The 21,271-nt window shown below is 37.4% G+C and overlaps 1 protein-coding gene and 1 pseudogene across 3 annotated transcripts in view; one reads left to right on the forward strand and one right to left on the reverse strand.

Annotated features, from left to right (window-relative positions):
• GOPC (golgi associated PDZ and coiled-coil motif containing) overlaps window positions 1-21,271 on the reverse strand; it is a 39,412-nt gene that overhangs the window by 11,623 nt on the left and 6,518 nt on the right. For 2 of the 3 annotated variants that reach the window (XM_011282638.4, XM_023254293.2), the window contains exons 2-5: window positions 7,305-7,469; window positions 5,744-5,767; window positions 2,398-2,573; window positions 1,196-1,361 (exon numbers count right to left, since the gene is read on the reverse strand). In XM_011282638.4, the coding sequence (XP_011280940.2) occupies window positions 1,196-1,361; window positions 2,398-2,573; window positions 5,744-5,767; window positions 7,305-7,469 (531 nt within the window). The remainder of the gene's footprint in view (window positions 1-1,195; window positions 1,362-2,397; window positions 2,574-5,743; window positions 5,768-7,304; window positions 7,470-21,271) is intronic. The other variant, XM_011282639.4, reaches the window with a different exon arrangement.
• On the forward strand, window positions 10,606-11,977 carry LOC109499866 (annotated as a pseudogene).

The raw sequence follows: 21,271 nt of genomic DNA on the forward strand, positions 1-21,271 counted from the left end.
CCTCAAACACTACATGCTAAAACAAATCTCATATTTCCCCCCAAATCTTCCTTTCTTCTGTTTGCTTTATAAACGAATGCCATCATCTCACTGAACTGCCCACACTAAATACCTAGACTACTCTTCCTTCTCATTCACCTACTTAACCAAAAGCAGTTAATCACCAAGTCCCCTTGATGCTATTTCTCTCAAACCTGTCCTTCCTCTCAAATACACTTCCTCTTTGTCCATCACTCTCTCCTCAGCTTACTAAAGTATCTTCCTAACGTATCTCCTCGACTCTAATTAGGCCCTCTCCCGGTATATCCTCTTCACTATACCAAAGTAATTTGTCAAAATAATGTTAAATCTTCAGTCTACCATTTTATTAAAAAATCCCATGTTTATCAGATTAAAGTTCATAAGCCTTTATTTAGCATAAAATAATTTTTGTCACTTGGCCACTGCCTAGAAGTTAATGGTCCCCAATGTCTGACATTGTAATTCTCACTCTTTGCCCACCAAGTTCACGTACATATCAATTCTTCTTATGATAATCTTTGCAGAGGCAACAAATACTTTAACTGTTTAAGGCCATGCTTTATCTGGTATGAAGATATGCAAGCCATTGGGTAGGAGTCAGACATGCATAAATTTTATTATGGTAAGGCTTTTATTATCAGGCAGCTGTAGTAATGAAATTTAATAAAGATTTATCCAGATAGAAAAGCTCTTGTACAATGGTAGCTACAGAAACAGACGATTGGACACAGATCTCAAATTCCACCTTAATTCAAGACCAAACAGGTGTAAATGTTAGTTCAAAAACTACAGTTAAATCTAGTTACCAAAAAGTATTTTATAAACTACCCCCAAAATACTTGCCAATTTATTAATACGACCACAAGTTCTCTGCTAAGCTTGAAAAACAAACTTAAACATGCCTAATTATGATCCAGGAAAACTCTGAAATATGAGCCAAAGTAAAAGTAATATATATTTGCTAGCAACAGTTAAGTTTTCAGAAACATTACTTTTAGGGCATTTCAAGATAAGTCAGAAAAGAACTATATGTATCTGCTCTAAATAAGTTTAATTCCACTTTTACTTTTTAAGTAATGGTTTTAAATACTACTAGAATAAAAAAAAAATGGAAAGGATTTCTGACTAAAGAAAAGAAGAGGCTAAGTAAGAAACAGGAACAGAGCAAACATACGTGGCCTGGAGGAGCTTGCATTGGTCGTTTCAGATCATTACGTCCTCTACAGGCTCTGATCACAGTTTTGTGACGATGCAAATGTATTTCGGCTTCCAACTGGTTCCAAAGCTTATCATGAGCTGGTCCCTTCATATCTCGTCCTAGTAATTGTATTTGTTGGACCCTTTATATTGGGAAAAGAGTTAATTCAGTTAGTTTTTCATTACTATAATTTTTATTACAGAGAGAATTCACAAGAATTACTGAATGCAAGTAGCTTTTACATATACCTAAGTTAGTATTAAAACTACTATTCAGGAACCTCCTGATGGCTTTCAGATTTGTAAAATATGAAAACTCTGAAAAGAACAGATGTCTTCAAGGGAAAACCAGTTTTAAAAACAAAGAATGAATGAGACCTTTTCTAATCACATACTTCATTCAAATGCATCTAAAAAACAACTTTTGAGACTAATGTCAGTGAACATGTTTCATGTCTTGCGTGCAGTCAGGGCAGGGCAATAAAATCAGATACTACTGACTACTAGTCTTCACATGAAACTAACCGTACAAAAACGTTTCTTTTAATGATAGCTTCTTTTTACAAAATGATTATTTTAAATATGGTAAAAGTTACTAGAAAATCTTCACTTCAACATGACAGAAATTATTTTTATTTGCTCCACATCAGTTCTTAACATGATATCAAAACAAGGAGTAAAAAATTATTTACCAACAATAATAAATCACCAAAGTTTGTGAGTAGTTATTTGTAAAAAAATTAATGCAAGCAGAACTGTTTTATTATAATAAAATCACTGCCATTCAAACATGTTTTAAAGGGTCAAGAAAGACTGGGTTTCAACGATCACAGAAAAAATTTCTTATGGAAGTCATGCTGTATATGTGAACATCATCTTTTATGGTTTCAAGGCACGAAATGGCTGAAAAGTGCAGATCTGGAGTTATTAGCATTTCATAGTAAGTTCCTATCAAGCGTGTGTGTGCGCGTGTAAACCAGAAATATTTATGTAGTACAGCGAAATAAATCTGCAATATATAATGCTATCAATATTAAGTTAACAGTAAGCTATAACAAACTGTAAAATAAGTCTTAAGGTAAAGATTAATGTTTCATTTATCACAAGAGGTTAAGAGTCAACCTCATTAAATACCCAATTCGTTACCTAAGAATACAAGGGTACCCGTTTTTTACACACCTTCCTGCCAGTTCCTTATCTAAGTACTTGGCAGCCAGTCTTGCCCCATAAACTTCAGCCTGGAGAACAGCTATATGTCTACGAAGGGCTTCATTCTCTTTTCTCAACAACTTCACTTCAGCTTCAAGTTGAGCTTCTTTCATTTTTTCTTTTTTGTTTGCTTCAAGCTCTCTCTCCTAATTAAAAAATAAAAAAACCAGCAAATTTAATGAAAATACATTTAAGGCTTTTTAACAACAGACCAATTTCCTCAGAATACATAAAAGCGCACAATCTACAATACCAACAATGAAAGCATATGATAAAAGTTACCACTTTGTTTCTGTAAAATGGAACAAAGATTTGGACACAGTTCTTTTTAACTAGTACCAGAAGGTACCGGGACCACTTCCACATAAGATAATTGCATGCCTTGGAGTACTTTGACACTGAGGATACTAAGAGAGTTAGTCTTCTCTAAGCTAATGTCATCATATACTAATAGGAGTGGTTTCAATGAATAATTGAATCTGTTCTCTATTTACTTTCTAAGAATGATGCAAGAACCTAGACTAAAATAAAAATAGTCACACTGGTGGTTGTACCCAAACATTTATTTAGCTTTAATGCAACAATTCTATAAACAAGTCAAAATCCTTCAGCGGTGGAATAGATTCCACAGCTAATTTACCTGAGAGGACTACAAGAAAGTTGCACTGCTTAAATTAGAACACATACTCTAATTTTTTAAAGAACACTTGATGGAAAAAAATAATAAATAAAGAACATTTGGTGGTCATGGAAAAATGCTGGTAACAACTGCATTGAAACATACGTTAAAAAATTTCTCTACATAAGCATATGTATGGTACAGATTATCACTGAATTGGGGGATCTGACTCATCTATTTGTCCATATGTTAAAGTGAATGAAGAACTGTTTGCTGAGGAAAACAGGGCCCCACTTGCCTATTATGAGGTAGGATGGACATCCATTTTTAGCTCTCATAAAAGGATACCATCGTATGCTCCACTTGGTAGACAGCCCATATACGTGAATTACAAGTGTTAGCCAGAGTATAAAACCTCAAGATCTTTGCCATCAAATTTTTATCACAAGCTCACATGTGAGAAATAATGTTCAATTTACCTTAAAATGATATAAAGTACAGTATGTCTATTCCTATAAATCAGGAGTTACTAATGCAAATGCCTTCAGGACCCAAACACAAAACAGACAGGCCAATACAAAACAAAGTAGAATGGAAAACAGAAGGTACAAAATCTAAAGGCAGTCAAGTTCAAATACACACACAAACTGTGTGGCCAAACAAAACTCTTCTGAGAGTTTAATAATGGCCCTGATAGATATTTTAAGTGTTACTTTTGGATCAAGAAAACTATCCAAACACTGTAAACTTCCATTTATTTATCCTAAGTAGAAGTGTTTTTACTGCCTTACAGAACTGTTTTTACCAACTCACTGATTCACAGAATCAGTGACAATGTGGCTATATTTGTTGATGAGCTGTGAAGACACTGTTTACTATGTCCCCTTTGTGAGACTTAAAAATCTAGGGGCACCTGGGCGGTTCAGTCAGTTAAGCATCTGACTCTTGATTTCAGCTCAGGTCACAATCTCACGGTTATGACATCAAGCCTCACGTCAGGCTCTTCGAGGAGTACAGAGCCTCTCTCCACACCCCCTCTCTCTGCCCCTCCCCATGCACGCGTGCTCTCTCTCATTCTCTCTCTCTCTCTGAAAATAAACTTAAAAAAAATCTTATTTAAAAAAAAAAATCTACCTCAGCACCAGAAAGATTTTTATCTTGAGCAAATGGCAAGTGATAGTTTCTACTGTATGGGTACTGATTATTGTAATTATTTCCCTTTTTATTCTGGATATTAAGAAGCTGAAAAATAAATTCTAAAAACTTTTAACAACTCATGGAATATATTTTGGTACTAATTTAACTGTCTGCTTTGGTCAACTGTTCTGACAACAGTATATCAATAAATGATACAAACATCACTATATGATATATTCAAATACAAGGCTGTGAGTACCACAAACTTAAAACACAAAAACATACAAGCTAAAATGAGTAACTACCAAATGTTGGATATACTTATCACGTCTTTGATTAAAAATATTTGTAATTATTATAAACAGAAGAAAATTAATTAGCAGCCTTTTTCAGATTCTGTAAAAAAAAAAATGTAACCATTAAAACCTAACTTCCAGATACTGTTTTTAAAGAATTTGAAGAATAATCTAGAATCCTCCTAACAACTTTGGAATTACTAAAATTGCAATTTATTTCAGAACCTATTTCCTAAAAGGCAAGTATCAATTCCAAAAAACCCCCCAAAGTTTGGATAACATGAACAAAAATCTTTTTTATGACATTTACTGGGGTTAATGCTGTCTGTGTCAGAAAAAGAGTTCTTAGAAGGCCAGGTATTCTTTGGTTTATGGGCTAAATAAACTTTACGTTAAGAATTACCTACTTGACAATTACTTCAATGAGCTATTTACATAATATTTATTGAATCTGAGAAACATTAAGCCACCACTTTGTCTTCACAATTCAAACACCTAATGAATCTGGCAAACTCTTAGGCCTAAAAATAACATTTGTAAGCATGAAAAGGACAAAGAAAACTGAAGCTAATCACTTTTAGATTTAAAGAAAAAAAAATATTTTAGTTAGCCTGTTTATTATTAGGTAACAACCAAGAAACTCATGTTGTATTTAGATAGTCAAACACTGTATTTTGAAAAGAAATAAAACCATAAGATAAATTGGAGGCTGATTAGATTGGGAGAGTGGGAAAAATATTAAGAACTTACATATTGTTATTTTCTAAAATAAATTCTGATAAGGAGTTTCAAAATTCAGTTGTTTCAAAGACCACACATTATTCCAAGACTACTAAAAGGTTATGGCACATGCAGTAGATGAGTAAGAAACCAACATGCACATTCTTTTCCTGGGGATAAACTCAAATAGAAGAAGAGGAAAAAGCTATTTCCGCTTAATGTATCTTTGAAATATTCAAGGGAGAAAACCAACTGCTCTTTTGAAGTAGAGGTTTGAGCAAGTTACAAGGCTCAGGAGTTGTCAAACATTGATGGGCTCTGCAAATAATGGTTATAAAATTACAAACAAAAGAAAAATCTTTAACAACATGTAGCGAAAAAGAACGAAGGGCCACCAACTGAACTTTTCAGGTACTGGCACATGAAAAAATCACCATCATGACCATCGTTTTCAAATACAAAGTGACAACACACAATATGCAAATAAGACACTAAGAACACTTCAGCATGACATATTAAAGCAAAACAGAAACGGGACACTTACCAGCTCCTCCACAGAGGGGACAGACTTAAGATATAAGAAAAAAGTTTCATAATTAGAAAAATGTCAAACAAATGAATTTATCTAGCGGTATAATCATTATAAGGAAAATTCCCATATGTTGAATATCATTTGGATGAAGTTCATTAGAACAAATATATTTGCAAATCCATAAGCAACAGTAACTAGATAGCATTAAAATTTTTTGTTTTACCAAAATTAGTCAACTCAACTAGTTCAGTGCCTTTTGACTATAGCACCCTGATTAAGATCTAATGTTAACACCTCAATTCTTTTCTACTGAAAACGTACATTGTTGCTCAATGTTAATAGCAAACATCCCAAAGAAGCAGTTACAAATCTAAGTCACTTCAGTTAAACAAAACAAGACTACCAACTTAGATCCATAGAATTTCTGAATTGTAAAGGTTTAAGGAGCATGTAAACATTCATTTAAATAAATTCTAACCCATCAGTATTAGAAACTAATCAACCAATCAAATGGAATTAACTGAAAACAGGGAAAACTTAAAAATGTATTACTATCATCATCCCATTTCACCTCTCCCAAGCTGTACCTGCCTTACTGCTGTGTCCCCTGTGGTCAACAAAGTGGCACATAGTGCACACTTAATACATGAGAGATTAAGCCGACATGAGACTTAAAAAATTTTTTCTATTTAAACAACCTATATTATGAAGGCAAAGGTTAATTATGGAAAATTTATGTAATGAGTATTATACAAACATTACAAAATGTTTAGTGACAGGAAAAGTGCTTCTATGAAGAGCAACAGAAAAAATGTGCCACTGGTTGGCACCCAATTCCATTTTCCCCTTCATCCTTATTAACAGAACTCCAGTTTTACTGGAGGTGGTCATGTGACCAAATAAGAGGCCAAAATGCAAGTCCCAATAGCCAACGAGATGGCTAAACTGATTGGCAAAAATCGCTGAGGAGGGTTTCATGAAGAGTTCCTTAAAGAAGGCTAATGCAGCCTGGAAGCATCCTTTTGCCCTTTTCTTAGATTCTTCCTTCTTCCTGCCTGGAATAAAGAAATCCTAAAGATGGAAACTATGAGCTAAAAATGGCAGAACACAAGAATAAAAAGAACCTGGACACCCAGTCTCTGTAGAGCTATCATATCAGCTCTAGACTACCTATCTCGGGGCTTGAGAGAAAACAGTTTGTACTATTCAAGAATAATCCTAGTGTTACTTGGATTTCTGTTATATGCAGCTGAACTTAATCCTAACTGATCCAACAGGGGAAAAAAATGTTTACGTGTTATAATCACAAATATCTTTTAAATGTATGTACACAGAGATTTTCAAAGAAGAAAACAAAATCCTATTCTAAGTATCAGTTGCTTACTGATGTTATCACTTATCACCCCCAGGTGATGAGACAGTGGATGATCACAAAGATCTTTACATCTCCTGTGTTTTCTGAATTTCCCACCATGAGCACATATTACCTTTTATAGTCAAAAGCCTCATTAAAAACCGTGCTCTTTGCCCTCTAAAATATATGTACGTATATGTTACCTTCTAAACTACTTACCAGTTTTGCCTTAATGGTACCAGAGTCAACACTCTGGCCAGTTTGAGCATGAAGCTGCAGCTGAATAGAGTGCAACTGTAAAAGCTGATCGTGGACTTCTTTCTCCAGCACGACTTTTTCTGCCTGGGTCTCTGTCAGTTCAGATTTCAGATCTACCAACTGTGCCTTATGAAACAACAACAAAAAACACCAAGTAAGCTTAATTTTATTTTGACTCAAATAATAATTATTCAAAAAGGACACAGGCTACCTGTAAAATGAACAGAGGAACACCAGAATGAAGAGATGAAGTGACTGAGCTCTAAGACATCCATCTAAATAGTCATAAATGCAATAGCACAGGTAAGATACTGGAGTGGTAAGAGAACTAACTCTACCATCAACAGCATCTTCTTTTATTTTTTTTTTTTCAGTGATCTCGACACCCAACGTGGGACTCAAACTCACAACTCCAAGATCAAGAGTTACATGTTCTTCTGACGGAGCCAGCCAGGTGCTCCCATAAACAGTATCTTCCAATACAGAATGCTACTTCCATTTTACTTTGCTTACTTTAAGAGGGCTTTTCACTGTTTCACCTTTACCTACAAAGTTTATGAAAATATAAAGGTATGGGATGGCTCATCATCCTTAGCGATAACATGTTTTACAGTGGTTCACTAACATTAATGATGTATTAGAGGAGACACCAGGAAGTAGCCACCCCAGAGAATACTAGCTCATATGAGCCCATCCACTATCTATCTAGTAATTATTTTAGGTGCTAAGGTGTGAACCACTGAGGTCACAATGGGCCTAAATATCAGAGTTAACTATAAGCTACAGTTAACTGTTACAACATAGCAGAACAACCCCTCAAAACCACTTATTCATTCAAGTTGGAAGTTTTTCATTTTTTACACTTAAATGTTTTATAGTTGTGCACGGGATGTCTTGTGTGTCTGGTCTTCCCAATCACCAGTAGATCAAAGATTAAGAAAAAGGCCTTAGTTTTCTATTTAATTCAACGTAACTGTACGTTGAGCCCCATCAAGGGGCTCAGAACTATATTAGCTCAAGGAGAAAAAAATTGTGGAAAATACTTTTAGAATTATAGATTACAATTATTTGTCTTGGAGAAGCTTTCTTATTTATTAACTGAGGTAATATATATGCAAACCAACTAAAGAAAAATGTGGCAAGTTACAGGTGTATTTAGAATCAGTCATCCCAAGGAATTCAAAGCAAAGGAAGATTTAAAGAGGGTTAGTGAAGGAAAAAGAGTCTAGAGGTGCTTTGAAGTTAAGTGACAAGGACAAAATTGTAGTAGTAAAACAGTCTAGAGATGGAAAGACCAGAAGAGGCAGAAAGAGACCAGAAGCAACTGAGGGAAATTCTCTGGGTATAAGCGACCAAAGGACTAATATACATCTCTACACCCCAACTGCACCAATCAGTGCCTAGGACATAAAAGATGCTCAATAAATATCTTTAAGTTGAGATGAATTCTAATACTGTAGAAGTGTTCTTGCATGCACACTCTCTCTCTCTCCCCCTCCCTCCAAACATACACATATACACACAGGCGCACTTCTTATCGTGAGTAGGAGAATGGGCACAAAGGGGTAAAGGGGACTGGAAGCTACAGGCTTTTAGTTACAGAATTTAAGTAAGTCATGGGATGGAAGGTACAGAATAGGGAACATAATCAATTGGTATTACCATAGCAATGCATGGTGAGAGATGATAGCTACACTTGTGATGAGCATAGCACATAGAGTTGTTCAATCACTACACCTGATACTAATGTAATATAGTGTGACAACTATACTTTCATAAAAAAAAAAATTAAATGTGGGGCACCTGGGTGGCTCAGTCGGTTAAGCGTCCAACTTCAGCTCAGGTCATGATCTTGCAGTCTGTGAGTTCAAGCCCAGCAATGGACTCTGTGCTGACAGCTCAGAGCTTGGAGCCTGTTTCAGATTTTGTGTCTCCCTCTCTCTCTGCCCCTCCCCCTTCGTGCTCTGTCTCTCTTGCTCTCAAAAATAAATAAAACATTAAAAAAATTTTTTTTAATGTAAATGCTAAAAGAAATAATTACATTAGTAGTTGACTCTGTTCTTTAAATGTAATGAACATATACAAGAGATTACAGAAGAACTTCATTTCCATTGCCTTCTAAAAGAGTGTGTAATACTTTCACAAATACTCCTAATTGAAAAACGTAGAAAAAAAAACCTTACATGTATGATAAATATGTCTTACAGATCTTCTTCCCTTTAACAAAAAAAAAATGCCCACCAAAGAAAATTATAAACATTTATAATCACCTCTTACCAGACAATGTTCAGTACATTTTGAAGACTGCTCCTTTAAAGTACAAGTAAGTCTTGCCTAAAAAGTTCTTCTTAGTCAAAACAAAACAAACAACCTACAGGTTTTTACAGTGTTTGAAACAAGATAACCATAAAAGGAAAACAAAGATTTGAATAATATGCACTCTTTTTAAGCAATATGAAACTTATGCTAGAGTGAACCTATATGCAGAAAAGGCTTAACATAAGTCATTTACTCTATAACAACCCTCACCTATTTTTTCGTTACATTCACTTTGTCTGCATTTACCTTATTATAATATACTCCTCTATTCCTAACATTTCCTATAAACTGGAAGTTAGATCTAAAGGTTTAATTAGAGGCACCTGGCTGGCTCAGTCAGTAACACATGGGACTCTCGATCTTGGAGTTAGAAATTCAAGCCCCACGTTGGGTATAGAGAATACTTAAAAATTAAAAAAAAAAAAAATCTTTAAAGGTTTAATTATATTTACTTACTAATTAAATCTTTGTGGCAAGGGATATACTGTATGTTTCAAAAGGCATACACTGCCTGGTAGTCCCACAATGATTTACCTTTCAAATCAAATATCTCATGAATCATTAACAATGGAGTAAAACTTCTGGAGTTAAGAGACTGAACAGGCATAAGTGGTATTCATTAATTAATTCGGCAGATTAATATTCAAGTCAGAAATGATTTTAGGGGTGCCTGAGTGGCTCAGTCGGTTGAGCCTCCGACTTCAGCTCAGGTCATGATCTCACGGTTCATGAGTTCAAGCCCCACATCGGGCTCTGTGCTGACAGCTCAGAGCCTAGAGGCTGCTTCAGATTCTGTGTCTCCCTCTCTCTGCCCCTTCCTCGCTCATGCTCTGTCTTTGTCTCTCAAAGATGAATAAACGTTAAAAAAAATATTTTTTAATGATTTTATTCTAAAAGGGAAAAAAAAACAAAAACAGAGTAGTACACAGGTTTTTTGAATATGGCCCATTACAAATATGGACTCTTCATTAAGTCAGTTAATTTCTCAAGAGGTTGCTCAACTTAAAAAGTAAGAAAAAATTCTTTATAAGGAGAACATGCAGATATTAAAATTCGAAGCCCAGTTTCTCTGTTCCTCCTTGTTCAACCGACAGTCACATCTCCTTGTGCAGTGCCAGCCAGATCCCTGAGAAAGGATGGTTAAGGTCAGAGAAAATGGATTTGGCCACATAGGACACCTGGTCACCAGGGCGGCTTTTAACTCTGGCAAAGTTAATATTGTTGACATCAATGACCCCTTCACTGACCTCAAATACATGGTCTACATGTTCCAGTATGATTCCACCCATGGCAAATTCAATGGCACAGTCAAGGCTGGAAACAGAAAACCTGTCATCAGTGGAAAGCCTATCTCCATCTTCCTGGAGGGAGATCCTTCCAGCATCAAACAAGGTGATGCTGGTGCTGAATATGTTGTAGAATCCCACTGGTTTCTTCCCTACCATGGAGAAGACTAGGGCTCACTGGAGGGTGGGGCCAAGAGGATCATCATCTCTACCCCTTTTGCTGATACCCCCATGTCTGTGATGGGCATGAACCATGAGAAGTATGACAACTCCTTCAAGATTGTCAGCAATGCCTCCTGTACCACCAACTGTTCAGCTCCTTCGGCCAAGATCATCCACGAAAACTTTGGAATCAGGAAAATACTAATGACACAGTCCAGGCCATCAATGACACCCAGAAGACTGTAGGTGGCCCCAATGGGAAGCTGTGGCATGATGGTTAAGGGGCTGCCCAGGTCATCATCTCTGCTTCTACAGCCAAGGATGTGGGCAAAGTCATCCAAGAGCTGAACAGGAAACTCACTAGTTTGGCCTTCCATGACCCTACCGTCAATGTGTCAGCCATGGACACCAGACCTGCTGCCTAAAGAAAGCTGCCAAACATGATGACATCAAGAAGATGGTGAAGCAGGCATTAGAGGTCCCCCTCAAGAGCATTCTGGGCTCCACTGGGGACCAGGCTGTCTCCTGCAACTTTAACAGTGATACCCACTCTTCCACCTTTAATACCTGCGCTGGCACCGCCCTCAATGACCACTGTATCAAACTCATTTCCTGGTACGACAATGAATTTGGCTATAGCAACCAGGCAATGGATTTTATGTTCCATATGGCCTCCAAGAAATAAGAGTCCCCTGGACCAGCCCCATTGAAAGCATAAGAGAGAGAGGGAAGCCCTCAGCTGCTAGAGAGTCCTTGCCACAAATCATCCCCTAACACAACGAGACCCCTCTTGACCTTGACACAGTTTCCATCCTAGACCCTCTGAAGAAGAGGGGCTTAGGGAGCCCCACTTTGTCATCCACATCAATAAAGTACACTGTATCCTCCCAACAAAACAAATAAATACAGTAAAATTAAATTAAATTAAATGCCAATCTTATTTTTAAAACAAGTATTTCAAATTTTCTTTAAATTTTGTAATAGTTAAGTAACTCTTTTCTAGTCCATGATATAAGCATTTTAGCTAAGAAAACTTAGTCACTGATAAATCTTATGTCAAAATTAGAAATGTGCATATTTTATATAATGGTTATCTTTCTAATACCACCAAATTTTACAATTCAAAGAGAACATAAAGACTACAATTATGACAGTTACTATTTACATAATGAAACCAAGGCCAATCAAAGTTGCTTTTATATCCAGGGCTACCCCACTGGTCAGCAGCAAAACAGCACTTTGAACCCAATTACTCCCAGAACAAGGTAGTGGAAGTGTTATCAAGCAGCTGGTCATAAGGAAAAAAAAAACTGTTTCTATAGCGACAATACATATGTTTAACTTACTAACAATATTCACAGCTACCACAAAGCAAGCATCTATATACCATATGGCAGGTATATACACACCACACATGATCTGCAATTCTTACCACACTCTTCAACTTTTTGTTAATAGTTAAGGAAACTGGAACTCATAGTTCAAGCAATTTACCAGAATCACACAGCTAGTAAGTAATAGACTCCAAATCGTTCTGACCATAGAAAAAGCCTAAGCATCTTTTACCTCACTGTCTTACCCTGGCCACACTGTAACTCGTAAAGAGCCAAAGTTTAAAGGAAACAGGTGATTTCAACCTTCAACTCTTATTTAAATTTTCAAGTGATATCCCAAAAATGTTTTATTTTTTTAAAATATTTTTATCTTAGAGAGATAGCATAAGTGCACAAGCTGGGAGAGGGGCAGAAGGAGAGACGGAGAGAATATTAAGCAGGCTGCACATGCAGCCCAGAGCCCCACACGGGGCTAGATCCCACGACCCTGGGATCACAACCTGAGTGGATTCAAAAGTTGATGCGCAATTGACTGAGCCACCCAGGCACCCCCAAAAGTATTTTAAAAAGCAAAACCAAAATAGTTAAAAACTATGTTACATACAGACTTAATTTGGGATACGATCTTTTCCCTTCCTGCACTTGATCTTGGGAGATTCATTTAGAGAAAAAATAAAACAAAAGCTGATCATCAAGATACTCTACCCCTACACAGTAAGGAAAAAATGATCTCATTCTAGGAGGGTCTCTGGGTCTTAAGACCATAGCCTTGGGGCACCTGGGTGGCTCAGTCAGTTAAGCATCCAACTCTTAATTCAGCTCAGGTCATGATCTCATGGTGAGATCGAGCCCTTTGTGGGGCTCTGTGCTGTTTGCAGGGAGCCTGCTTGGGATTCTCTTTCTCTCTCTCTGTCCATCCCCAGCTCATTCCCTCTCTCTCTCTCTCTCTCTCAAAATAAATACATAAACATTAAAACAAACAAACATGGGGGCACCTGGGTGGCTCAGTCAGTTGAACGGGCGACTCTCGATTTTGGCTCCAGTCACAATCTCACAGTTTGTGAGTATGGCCTTCACTTCATGTGAACCAAGCCATTTAAATCAACCACTGGTGAGATTTTCTAAAGCAGTGATTCTTAGCATGTGGTCCAGCTGGAATGGAGTCTGGAGATAGATGAAAATTTGAGGCATATTTTGCAAAGTAGGAATGAAGTATTCCCCAAAATGAAAAAGACAGGCAGTCTATCTAAATAACACTGGAGTATTATCATCACCACTTATTTGTATTTAATGCAGCCATTACTATTCTATTCTCATCTCATTCTCTTTCGAAACATCCAAACTTTTCCAACAAGGTAATTCCTTTCTAAAATAATCCTTTATTACTAGATTCCACTGTGCAGCACCAAAACCAAAGGAATTTTTTGTTCAGAGTTTCCATTTTGTCCAGGCCTTAATCCTCTATGTTATCTGCTAAAAATAGACAACACTTGCATTTTTCTTTCTAAACATAAGCTAATTTTTATTTAACAGTCTTATGGAGAAAAATGACAATTACTTTAACTTAAGCACCCTTCAAAAACCTCTTTGGGAGAGGATCAGACTAAGACAAGAAATTAGCAAACATCAAGTTGTATGGCAGGGAACTTGGATGTAGCTCAGTCATTCGTTTCAGCACATCATTCAGCTCTTTTAGTAACATTTTAAAAGGGCCAATCTAGGAACCTAAAAAACTCTGGTAAAATATCTTTATTTCGCACATGAGGAAACTGAGGCTCAAAGATATTGAGTGGCCCCAAATTACAAATTGCATGGCATTAAAACTCAGACCTCCTGACATCTTTTGTAATCTGGCAGTAATAGGGACATGGTGACCAAGCAGTCCAGGGCCCCCAAATAAGATCACATCCCCAGACCTCAGACAGGGCTTTAAGCAAGAGACTCAGAACATTCCTCATCCAGCTAGCAACTCCTTCCCCGCGCCCACTCAGAACATTCCTCATCCAGCTAGCAACTCCTTCCCCGCGCCCAACAGTGGAACTCATGTGTGTGCACAGATAGACACACATGCAGGAACAGACATGCATACACACAAAAACATACATTCCCCAAATTGTTTAAGAATCACAAAAAAAATAGCTGACTCCAAATAGCAGTTGACCTGTAATGAACTGTAGCACAGAAAGCTGCTGATAAAGTAAATATAATCTCACCTACAAATTTACCTACAAATGTTTCTATACCTTCTGTTTTAAAGTACGTGCACAAAAGGTAATCACTTCACTAAAAAGAAACAAGTATGCTTTTAAAAGTCTGTATGTTTTTTTATGTTTGAAAATGCAGTTTAGGATGAAAGTACAGATTAGAATTTAAATCTCTAGCAATTATACCATTTAATGTCAATATCTAAGACTTATCATCTATACCCATCTATTTCCCGAAAGGCTGTAAATCTCACAAGATAAATAAAAGAAATGTAAAAAATAAAAAAAAGGCTGTAAAGCTCACAAGATAAATAAAAGAAATGTAAAAAATAAAAAATAAAAATGTAAAAAAAAAAAAAAACTGCGCGGTGGCTCAGTTGGTTAAGTGTCCAACTTCGGCTCAGGTTCATGAGTTCAAGCTCCACATCCGGCTTGCTGCTGTTAGCATGGAGCCTGCTTCGGATCCTCTGTTCCTCTTCTCTCTGCCCTTCCCCCATGCTCTCTTTCTCTCTCTGTTTCTCTCTCTCAAAAATAACAGTCAAAAAATAAAAATAAAAACATATAGAGATGGCAAGATTTCACTAAAAAAATCCACCTTAATACAGTTTATTGTGTATTAAATTTAATACTGAGTTTCCTATCAATAGGAAAACCTTTATATATTATATAATTCTCCTTGACTCGTTAAAAGCAGCAATGCCATTTTATCTGGTGAGACTCCTTCTTTCCTGGAACTAAACTTTTAAAAAAAAAGTATCATAGGAATTGTTATATACATATAGGATCCTGAGCGACAGCAAAAGCAGAACAGAGCCATTCTTCACAGGGACTTTTCTCCTGTGAAAAAAAGTCACAGGGAAAATGCAACTCATGAAAGCATTTTGATCCATTCCATTTTTTCCTTCTACTCCTTCAACAGAGCAGAACAACGTCTCAGCCCTAATCTGAGTTAACCCATACCTCTTATAAAGAATCTCCCTCTGCCTTCCTGTTCCCCGCTGTGCCTGAAGTACTTAGCATTGCTCCAACCACCCAAGAGTACAGAAAGACAACAGATCCGATTCTAAAACAAAGACTGTGACCAAACAGAAAATATATTCAGAGGTCAAATATAAAAACCTCTGCCATCCCTCAAGATAGGAAATAATGTTCCTCTTTATTACAAGTCAGCTCCTGAAAGAGTCTGCACATCTGGCTTACAAAAGTTCTGTGAGAAAACTGCCTATTCGCTCCAATTCCCTCTATACAAGCGTAAAAGACCACTAACTTCATCTGTCATCATTTTTCTCCAAACTGCTCTGCAGTTTAAGACCAGCAAACTTGTTTTTGTTTCTAAACTACATTCATTCAGCAAGTATTTATCAACTACCACCCACATGCCAGGCACGGGCTGGGCTCTAGGGAGACACTGGTAGGTGAAACAAATGGGGATCCTGGCCTGCAAAGCGTGCAGTGGCCTTGTGCAGGAGGCAGCTTGTGAAGAAAATGAGTGGCATATGTAACAACAGCACTAATGGCATTATATGCCAGGTACTTTTTGGGACATACTCATATTTTAATTGTCTTAATCTTCATGATAATCCTCTGAGAGACACATTTTTTGTACAGAGAAGGAAACTGAGGTGCAGAGAAGTCAGGTAACTTGTCCAAGGTCATTACAAAGCAAGTAATATAATATATACTTACCAAGTGTAAGCTGTATGAAAGAAACTAAAAGAAGGGGATTCGTGGGGTGGGAGAGTACACTTACTCTTCTGAGAAGTGTTCCAGTCGCTGTCAGAGCAGCAATTCTCACAGGCCTGTGGGACCTTTTCAGGGCATCCACAAGGTCAAAACTATTTTAATACTAATAAAGCATTATTTGCCTTTTTCACCATGATGACATTTGTACTGAAAGTGCAAAAGCAATGATGAGTAAAATGTGTTTGCAGTTAAAGAACAAAAAGTTCATTTAAGAATGCCCGTGATGAAGCAATAAAAATTATAAATTTTGGGGGGACGCCTGGGTGGCTCAGTCAGTTAAGTGTCCGACTTCGGCCCAGGTCATGATCTCACAGTTCGTGAGTTCCAGCCCCGCGTCAGGCTCTGTGCTGACAGCCTGGAGCCTGCTTGGGATTCTGTGTCTCCCTCTCTCTCTGCCCCTCCCCAGCTCATGCTCGCACTCTGTCTCTGTCAAAAGTAAGTAAACTTTAAAAAAAAAAATTATAGGGGCGCCTGGGTGGCTCAGTGGGCTGGGTGTCCCACTTCAGCTCAGGTCACGATCTCGCAGCCAGTGAGTTCGAGCCCCGCGTCGGGCTCTGGGCTGACAGCTCAGAGCCTGGAGCCTGTTTCGGATTCTGTGTCTCCCTCTCTCTCTGACCCACCCCGTTCATGCTCTGTCTCTCTCTGTCTCAAAAATAAATAAACGTTAAAAAAAAAATTTTTTTTTTTAAATAAAAATAAAAATTATAAATTTTTAAAAATCTCAACCCTTGAGTACTTCCTTTTAATATTCTGTGTGATGAAATGGGAAGTGTGCATAAAGCATATATGCTGCATATCAAATCATGTTGTCCCAAGAAAAAGCACTTACGCAATCGCTTGAGTTGCAAAACCAAACTGTTTGCATGGAACACCAGTTTTACTTGAAAGAAGAACAGGGATCCCTGGGTGGCTCAGTTGGTTAAGTGTCCAACTTGAGCTCAGGTCATGAGCTCGCCTTTTGTGAGTCTGAGCCCTGCATGGGGCTCTGTGCTGACAGCTTGGAGCCTGGAGCCTGTTTCAAATTCTGTGTCTCCCTCTCTCTCTGCTCCTCACCTGCTCATGTTTTGTCTCTCTCTCTCAAAAATAAATAAACTTTAAAAATTTTTAAAAAAGAAAGAAGAACAAGTACATTACTATTGGTAGACATATTCTTGACAACGATTAAGTGAATCTGTTACTTCAAGGCAAACAACTGAGAGTATTATTGCCAATGGTAAGAATTTGTGTTTTCAAATGAAAATTAGAATTCTGGAAAAATTGAAGCTTGACAGCTTCCAAACGCTTAAAGGATTTTCTGATGAGGCTGGTGATATTAACAAATATGACTTAAAAAAAATTTTTTTTTAATGTTTATTTATTTTTGAGACAGAGAGCAAGCAGGGGAGAGGCAGACAGAGAGGGAGACACAGAATCCAAAGTAGTTCCAGATTCTGAGCGGTGAGCACAGAGCCTGACACAGGGCTCAACCCCAGGAACCATGAGATCATGACCTGAGTCAAAGTCGGACCCTTAACTGACTGAGTCACCCAGGCACCCCAACAAAGGTTTTTTTTAAATACTGTACAATGAGGTGTACCCACATTTAGAAAATCTGCATAACTCAGCAAACCGGTATTTTCAAATGACCAATCCATAATGTTAACATCAGGACTCAGTAAGAGATCCATTCAATGACTACATACATAGACCAATGTATTTTACTTTAACAGTGGATGAAAACTTCATTGATTAGAGTTTCAGACTCCACATTTTAACTAACCTTTAAGAAATTACCTTTTTTAAAAAAAAAAAGTTTATTTATTTTGAGAGAGAGTGAGGGCACAAGCAGGGGAGGGGCAGAGAGAAAAAGAGAGAGAATCCCAAGCAGGCTCCACACTGTCAGTGTGGAGCCCGAAGTAGGGCTCAAACTCATGAGCTGTGAGATCATGATCTGAGTTGAAACCAAGAGCCAGACACTTAACTGACTGAGCCACCCAGGCGCCCCAAAAAATTACCTTTTATTTTTTATTTTTTATTTTTAACATTTATTTATTTTTGGGACAGAGAGAGACAGAGCATGAACGGGGGAGGGGCAGAGAGAGAGGGAGACACAGAATCGGAAACAGGCTCCAGGCTCTGAGCCATCAGCCCAGAGCCTGACGCGGGGCTCGAACTCACGGACCGCGAGATCGTGACCTGGCTGAAGTCGGACGCTTAACCGACTGCGCCACCCAGGCGCCCCCCAAAAAATTACCTTTTAATATCAAAGAAAAATATCCACAACTATCTGAAAAGGTTATTAAGATACTCCTCCCTTATCTAACTATATATCTCTGTGAGGTCAAACTTTCTAGGCTACAACCCACGCCTCATATCACAAATGTTTGAATGCAGAAGCAGATGTAAGAATCCAGCTGTCTTCTAGTAAGCCAGATATTTAAAGATTATTCTTAAATGTAAAACAGTGCTACTTTTTTTTGGAAAGTTATTTTCTCATTAAAAATGATATCTATATGAACATATAATAGACTTACTGTTACTATTTTCAGCTGATACGGGAAATATTTAAAGTTTTCTCAGTTTTAATTTCTAATACAGTAAATGCCTATAGACCTAATCCACATTTTGGGGACTTCATAATTTGTAGAGTGGAAAGGGGTCCTGAGACCAAAAGTTTGTTGTCTTGAAGTGTGAAGGGAGGCCCATGTGGCTGCACCATATAGAAAAGAGAAAAGAATGGTAAGATAGGTCATTGAAGAGAAATCCAGAGGTCAGATCATACAGCTTGACAGCCATAAGAAGTTTGAATTTTACTCACAGTATAATTGAGGCATTTTAAGCAAAATGACATGATCAAATTTATGTTTTAAAAAAGGGCAGCTGTGTATAATACAGGAAACAAAGTGAATGAATTATGGCTGGAGGATTTTCAAAAAGAAAGAGATAAATCTGTGATGTATTTTTGAAAGTTAAATTACTTTGAAGTTAAGCTCAAAATGAAGTTCCAAGCAACATAAAATGTTTCCTGTTTCCATTTGCATGTTAACGCAGTTGGTTCTATGATCAAACTGGAGGTAGGGTGAAGAGAATCAAGCTACCCTATATTCTAGAAATGTCACAAGTACACTAAGTCCATACACAATATGAATGTTTAATGTTACTTTTAGTCACAGTTTCAAATTTTTCTTAAAATGGAATACCATGAAATATTAACTTACAAATCCTATCCTTGTGGATCACATACCAGGGGAAAAAATGAACCTGCAGATTTAGTCATTCACCAATGTAGTGGACACTGTGTTAGATACCACGGATATAGACAGAAACCATCCCAGCCCTCGTGAAACTTGTATTATAGAATGATTACTGGTAATCTTTGAGGGTTCATGGTAGAACACTAAAAGTGTTTCAAATAATTTATTCATTTAAATAAATATTTATTGAGTACACACTGTCTGCCAGGATCTGGAGACAAAAAAGATGAGTAAGACATGGATTCTGCCCTTCAGAATTTCACTGTCTGGTAAAAAGAGACAAAATTACACTTCCAATTATGACAGAGAGAGTCATAAGCACTGTTACAGAGGCCATGTGTGATGTACCAATTCAAAATGGAGTGAAAAAAAAAAAAGGAAGCGAAAGTCTGGGTGATGTATGGAAGTGCTGAATCACTATCATCTACACCTGAAGCCAGTATTCCACTGTATGTTAACTCCCTGGAATTTATATAAAAACTTAAAAAAAAAAAAAAGCAGTGAAAAAGTCAGTAAGAAAGGAGAAATTTACCTGAGTACTAAAGAGATCAGCTAATATATAGAGTAGAGAAAGGTCTGAGAAGTGAAAATCCCTTGCAAGTGAGACAGGGATGTAAATAGGGCAGAAAGGTTGGTATTTAATGTGTGAGTTTCAAATTTCCAATTTTAAAAAGGGGCCAAACAACAATTCTATAATCCACATACCCGTCAACTGGATACCCATACTCAAAGGAATTGCTCACTACTCGATAAAGTTTGAAAGCACTATAGAGAAAAAAATTACCAACCCATTCCTAGAGACCAAAATGAGTTCACAAAGAGATAATATTCCCCCCACCTAAAGTCAGCTTTCCACAAAGCACTTGATATCATTTCACCTAAGACATAGTCTTGACCCTCCAAGAGATTACCTTCCAGAGGTAGAGAGATGTGGCAGCCACTAATGACAGAACAACGTAACAAATTTAACAGTCCAAGTGAGTTAAAGGTGTTATGACCAGCTCTGCCTATATAGAGCAGAGAGAAATGGGGTGAGGAAAGCCTTCACAGAGATGGTGAGGTAAGTGGTATCTTGAAAGATGAGTGGGTGTTTGACACTGTAGACAAAGGGGACAGAGAAGGCACTATACACAAAAGCCTATGTTAAAGCAGTGATGCCATGCAAGGCCTATTTAGAGAGCTGCAAATAGACCAGTTTTATTGAGAGGCAAAAGGAGTTAAGAAGGGGTGACAAGAGATAAGGACAGACACACTGGGCATTGATCACTATGCTAGAGTTTGAATTTTACCCAGTTAGTAAAAGAAAAGTGTAAGTAAAAGAAGAGTGACCAGAATCAGAGTTGCCCTTTTTTGATATGAACAATTAAACTGAAATATTTTAGAATGACTCTGACAGTGAGGGGCACCTGGGTGGCTCAGTCGTTTGAGCGTCCACTCTTGATTTCAGTTCAGGTCGTGAGTTCACAGTTTGTGAGACTGAGCCCCACGATTGGCTCTGCGCTGACAGCACAGAGCTGCTTGGGATGCTGTCTCCCTCTCACTGCCCCTCCCCCCACTCACACGTGTGCTCTCTCTCTCAAAAATAAATGAACATTTTTAAAAAATACTTAAAAAAAAAAAGAATGATTTTGAAAATGAAAAGATGGT

The sequence above is a fragment of the Felis catus genome, chromosome B2, assembly GCF_018350175.1.
Source record: "Felis catus isolate Fca126 chromosome B2, F.catus_Fca126_mat1.0, whole genome shotgun sequence".
Classification (NCBI taxonomy): domain Eukaryota; kingdom Metazoa; phylum Chordata; class Mammalia; order Carnivora; family Felidae; genus Felis; species Felis catus.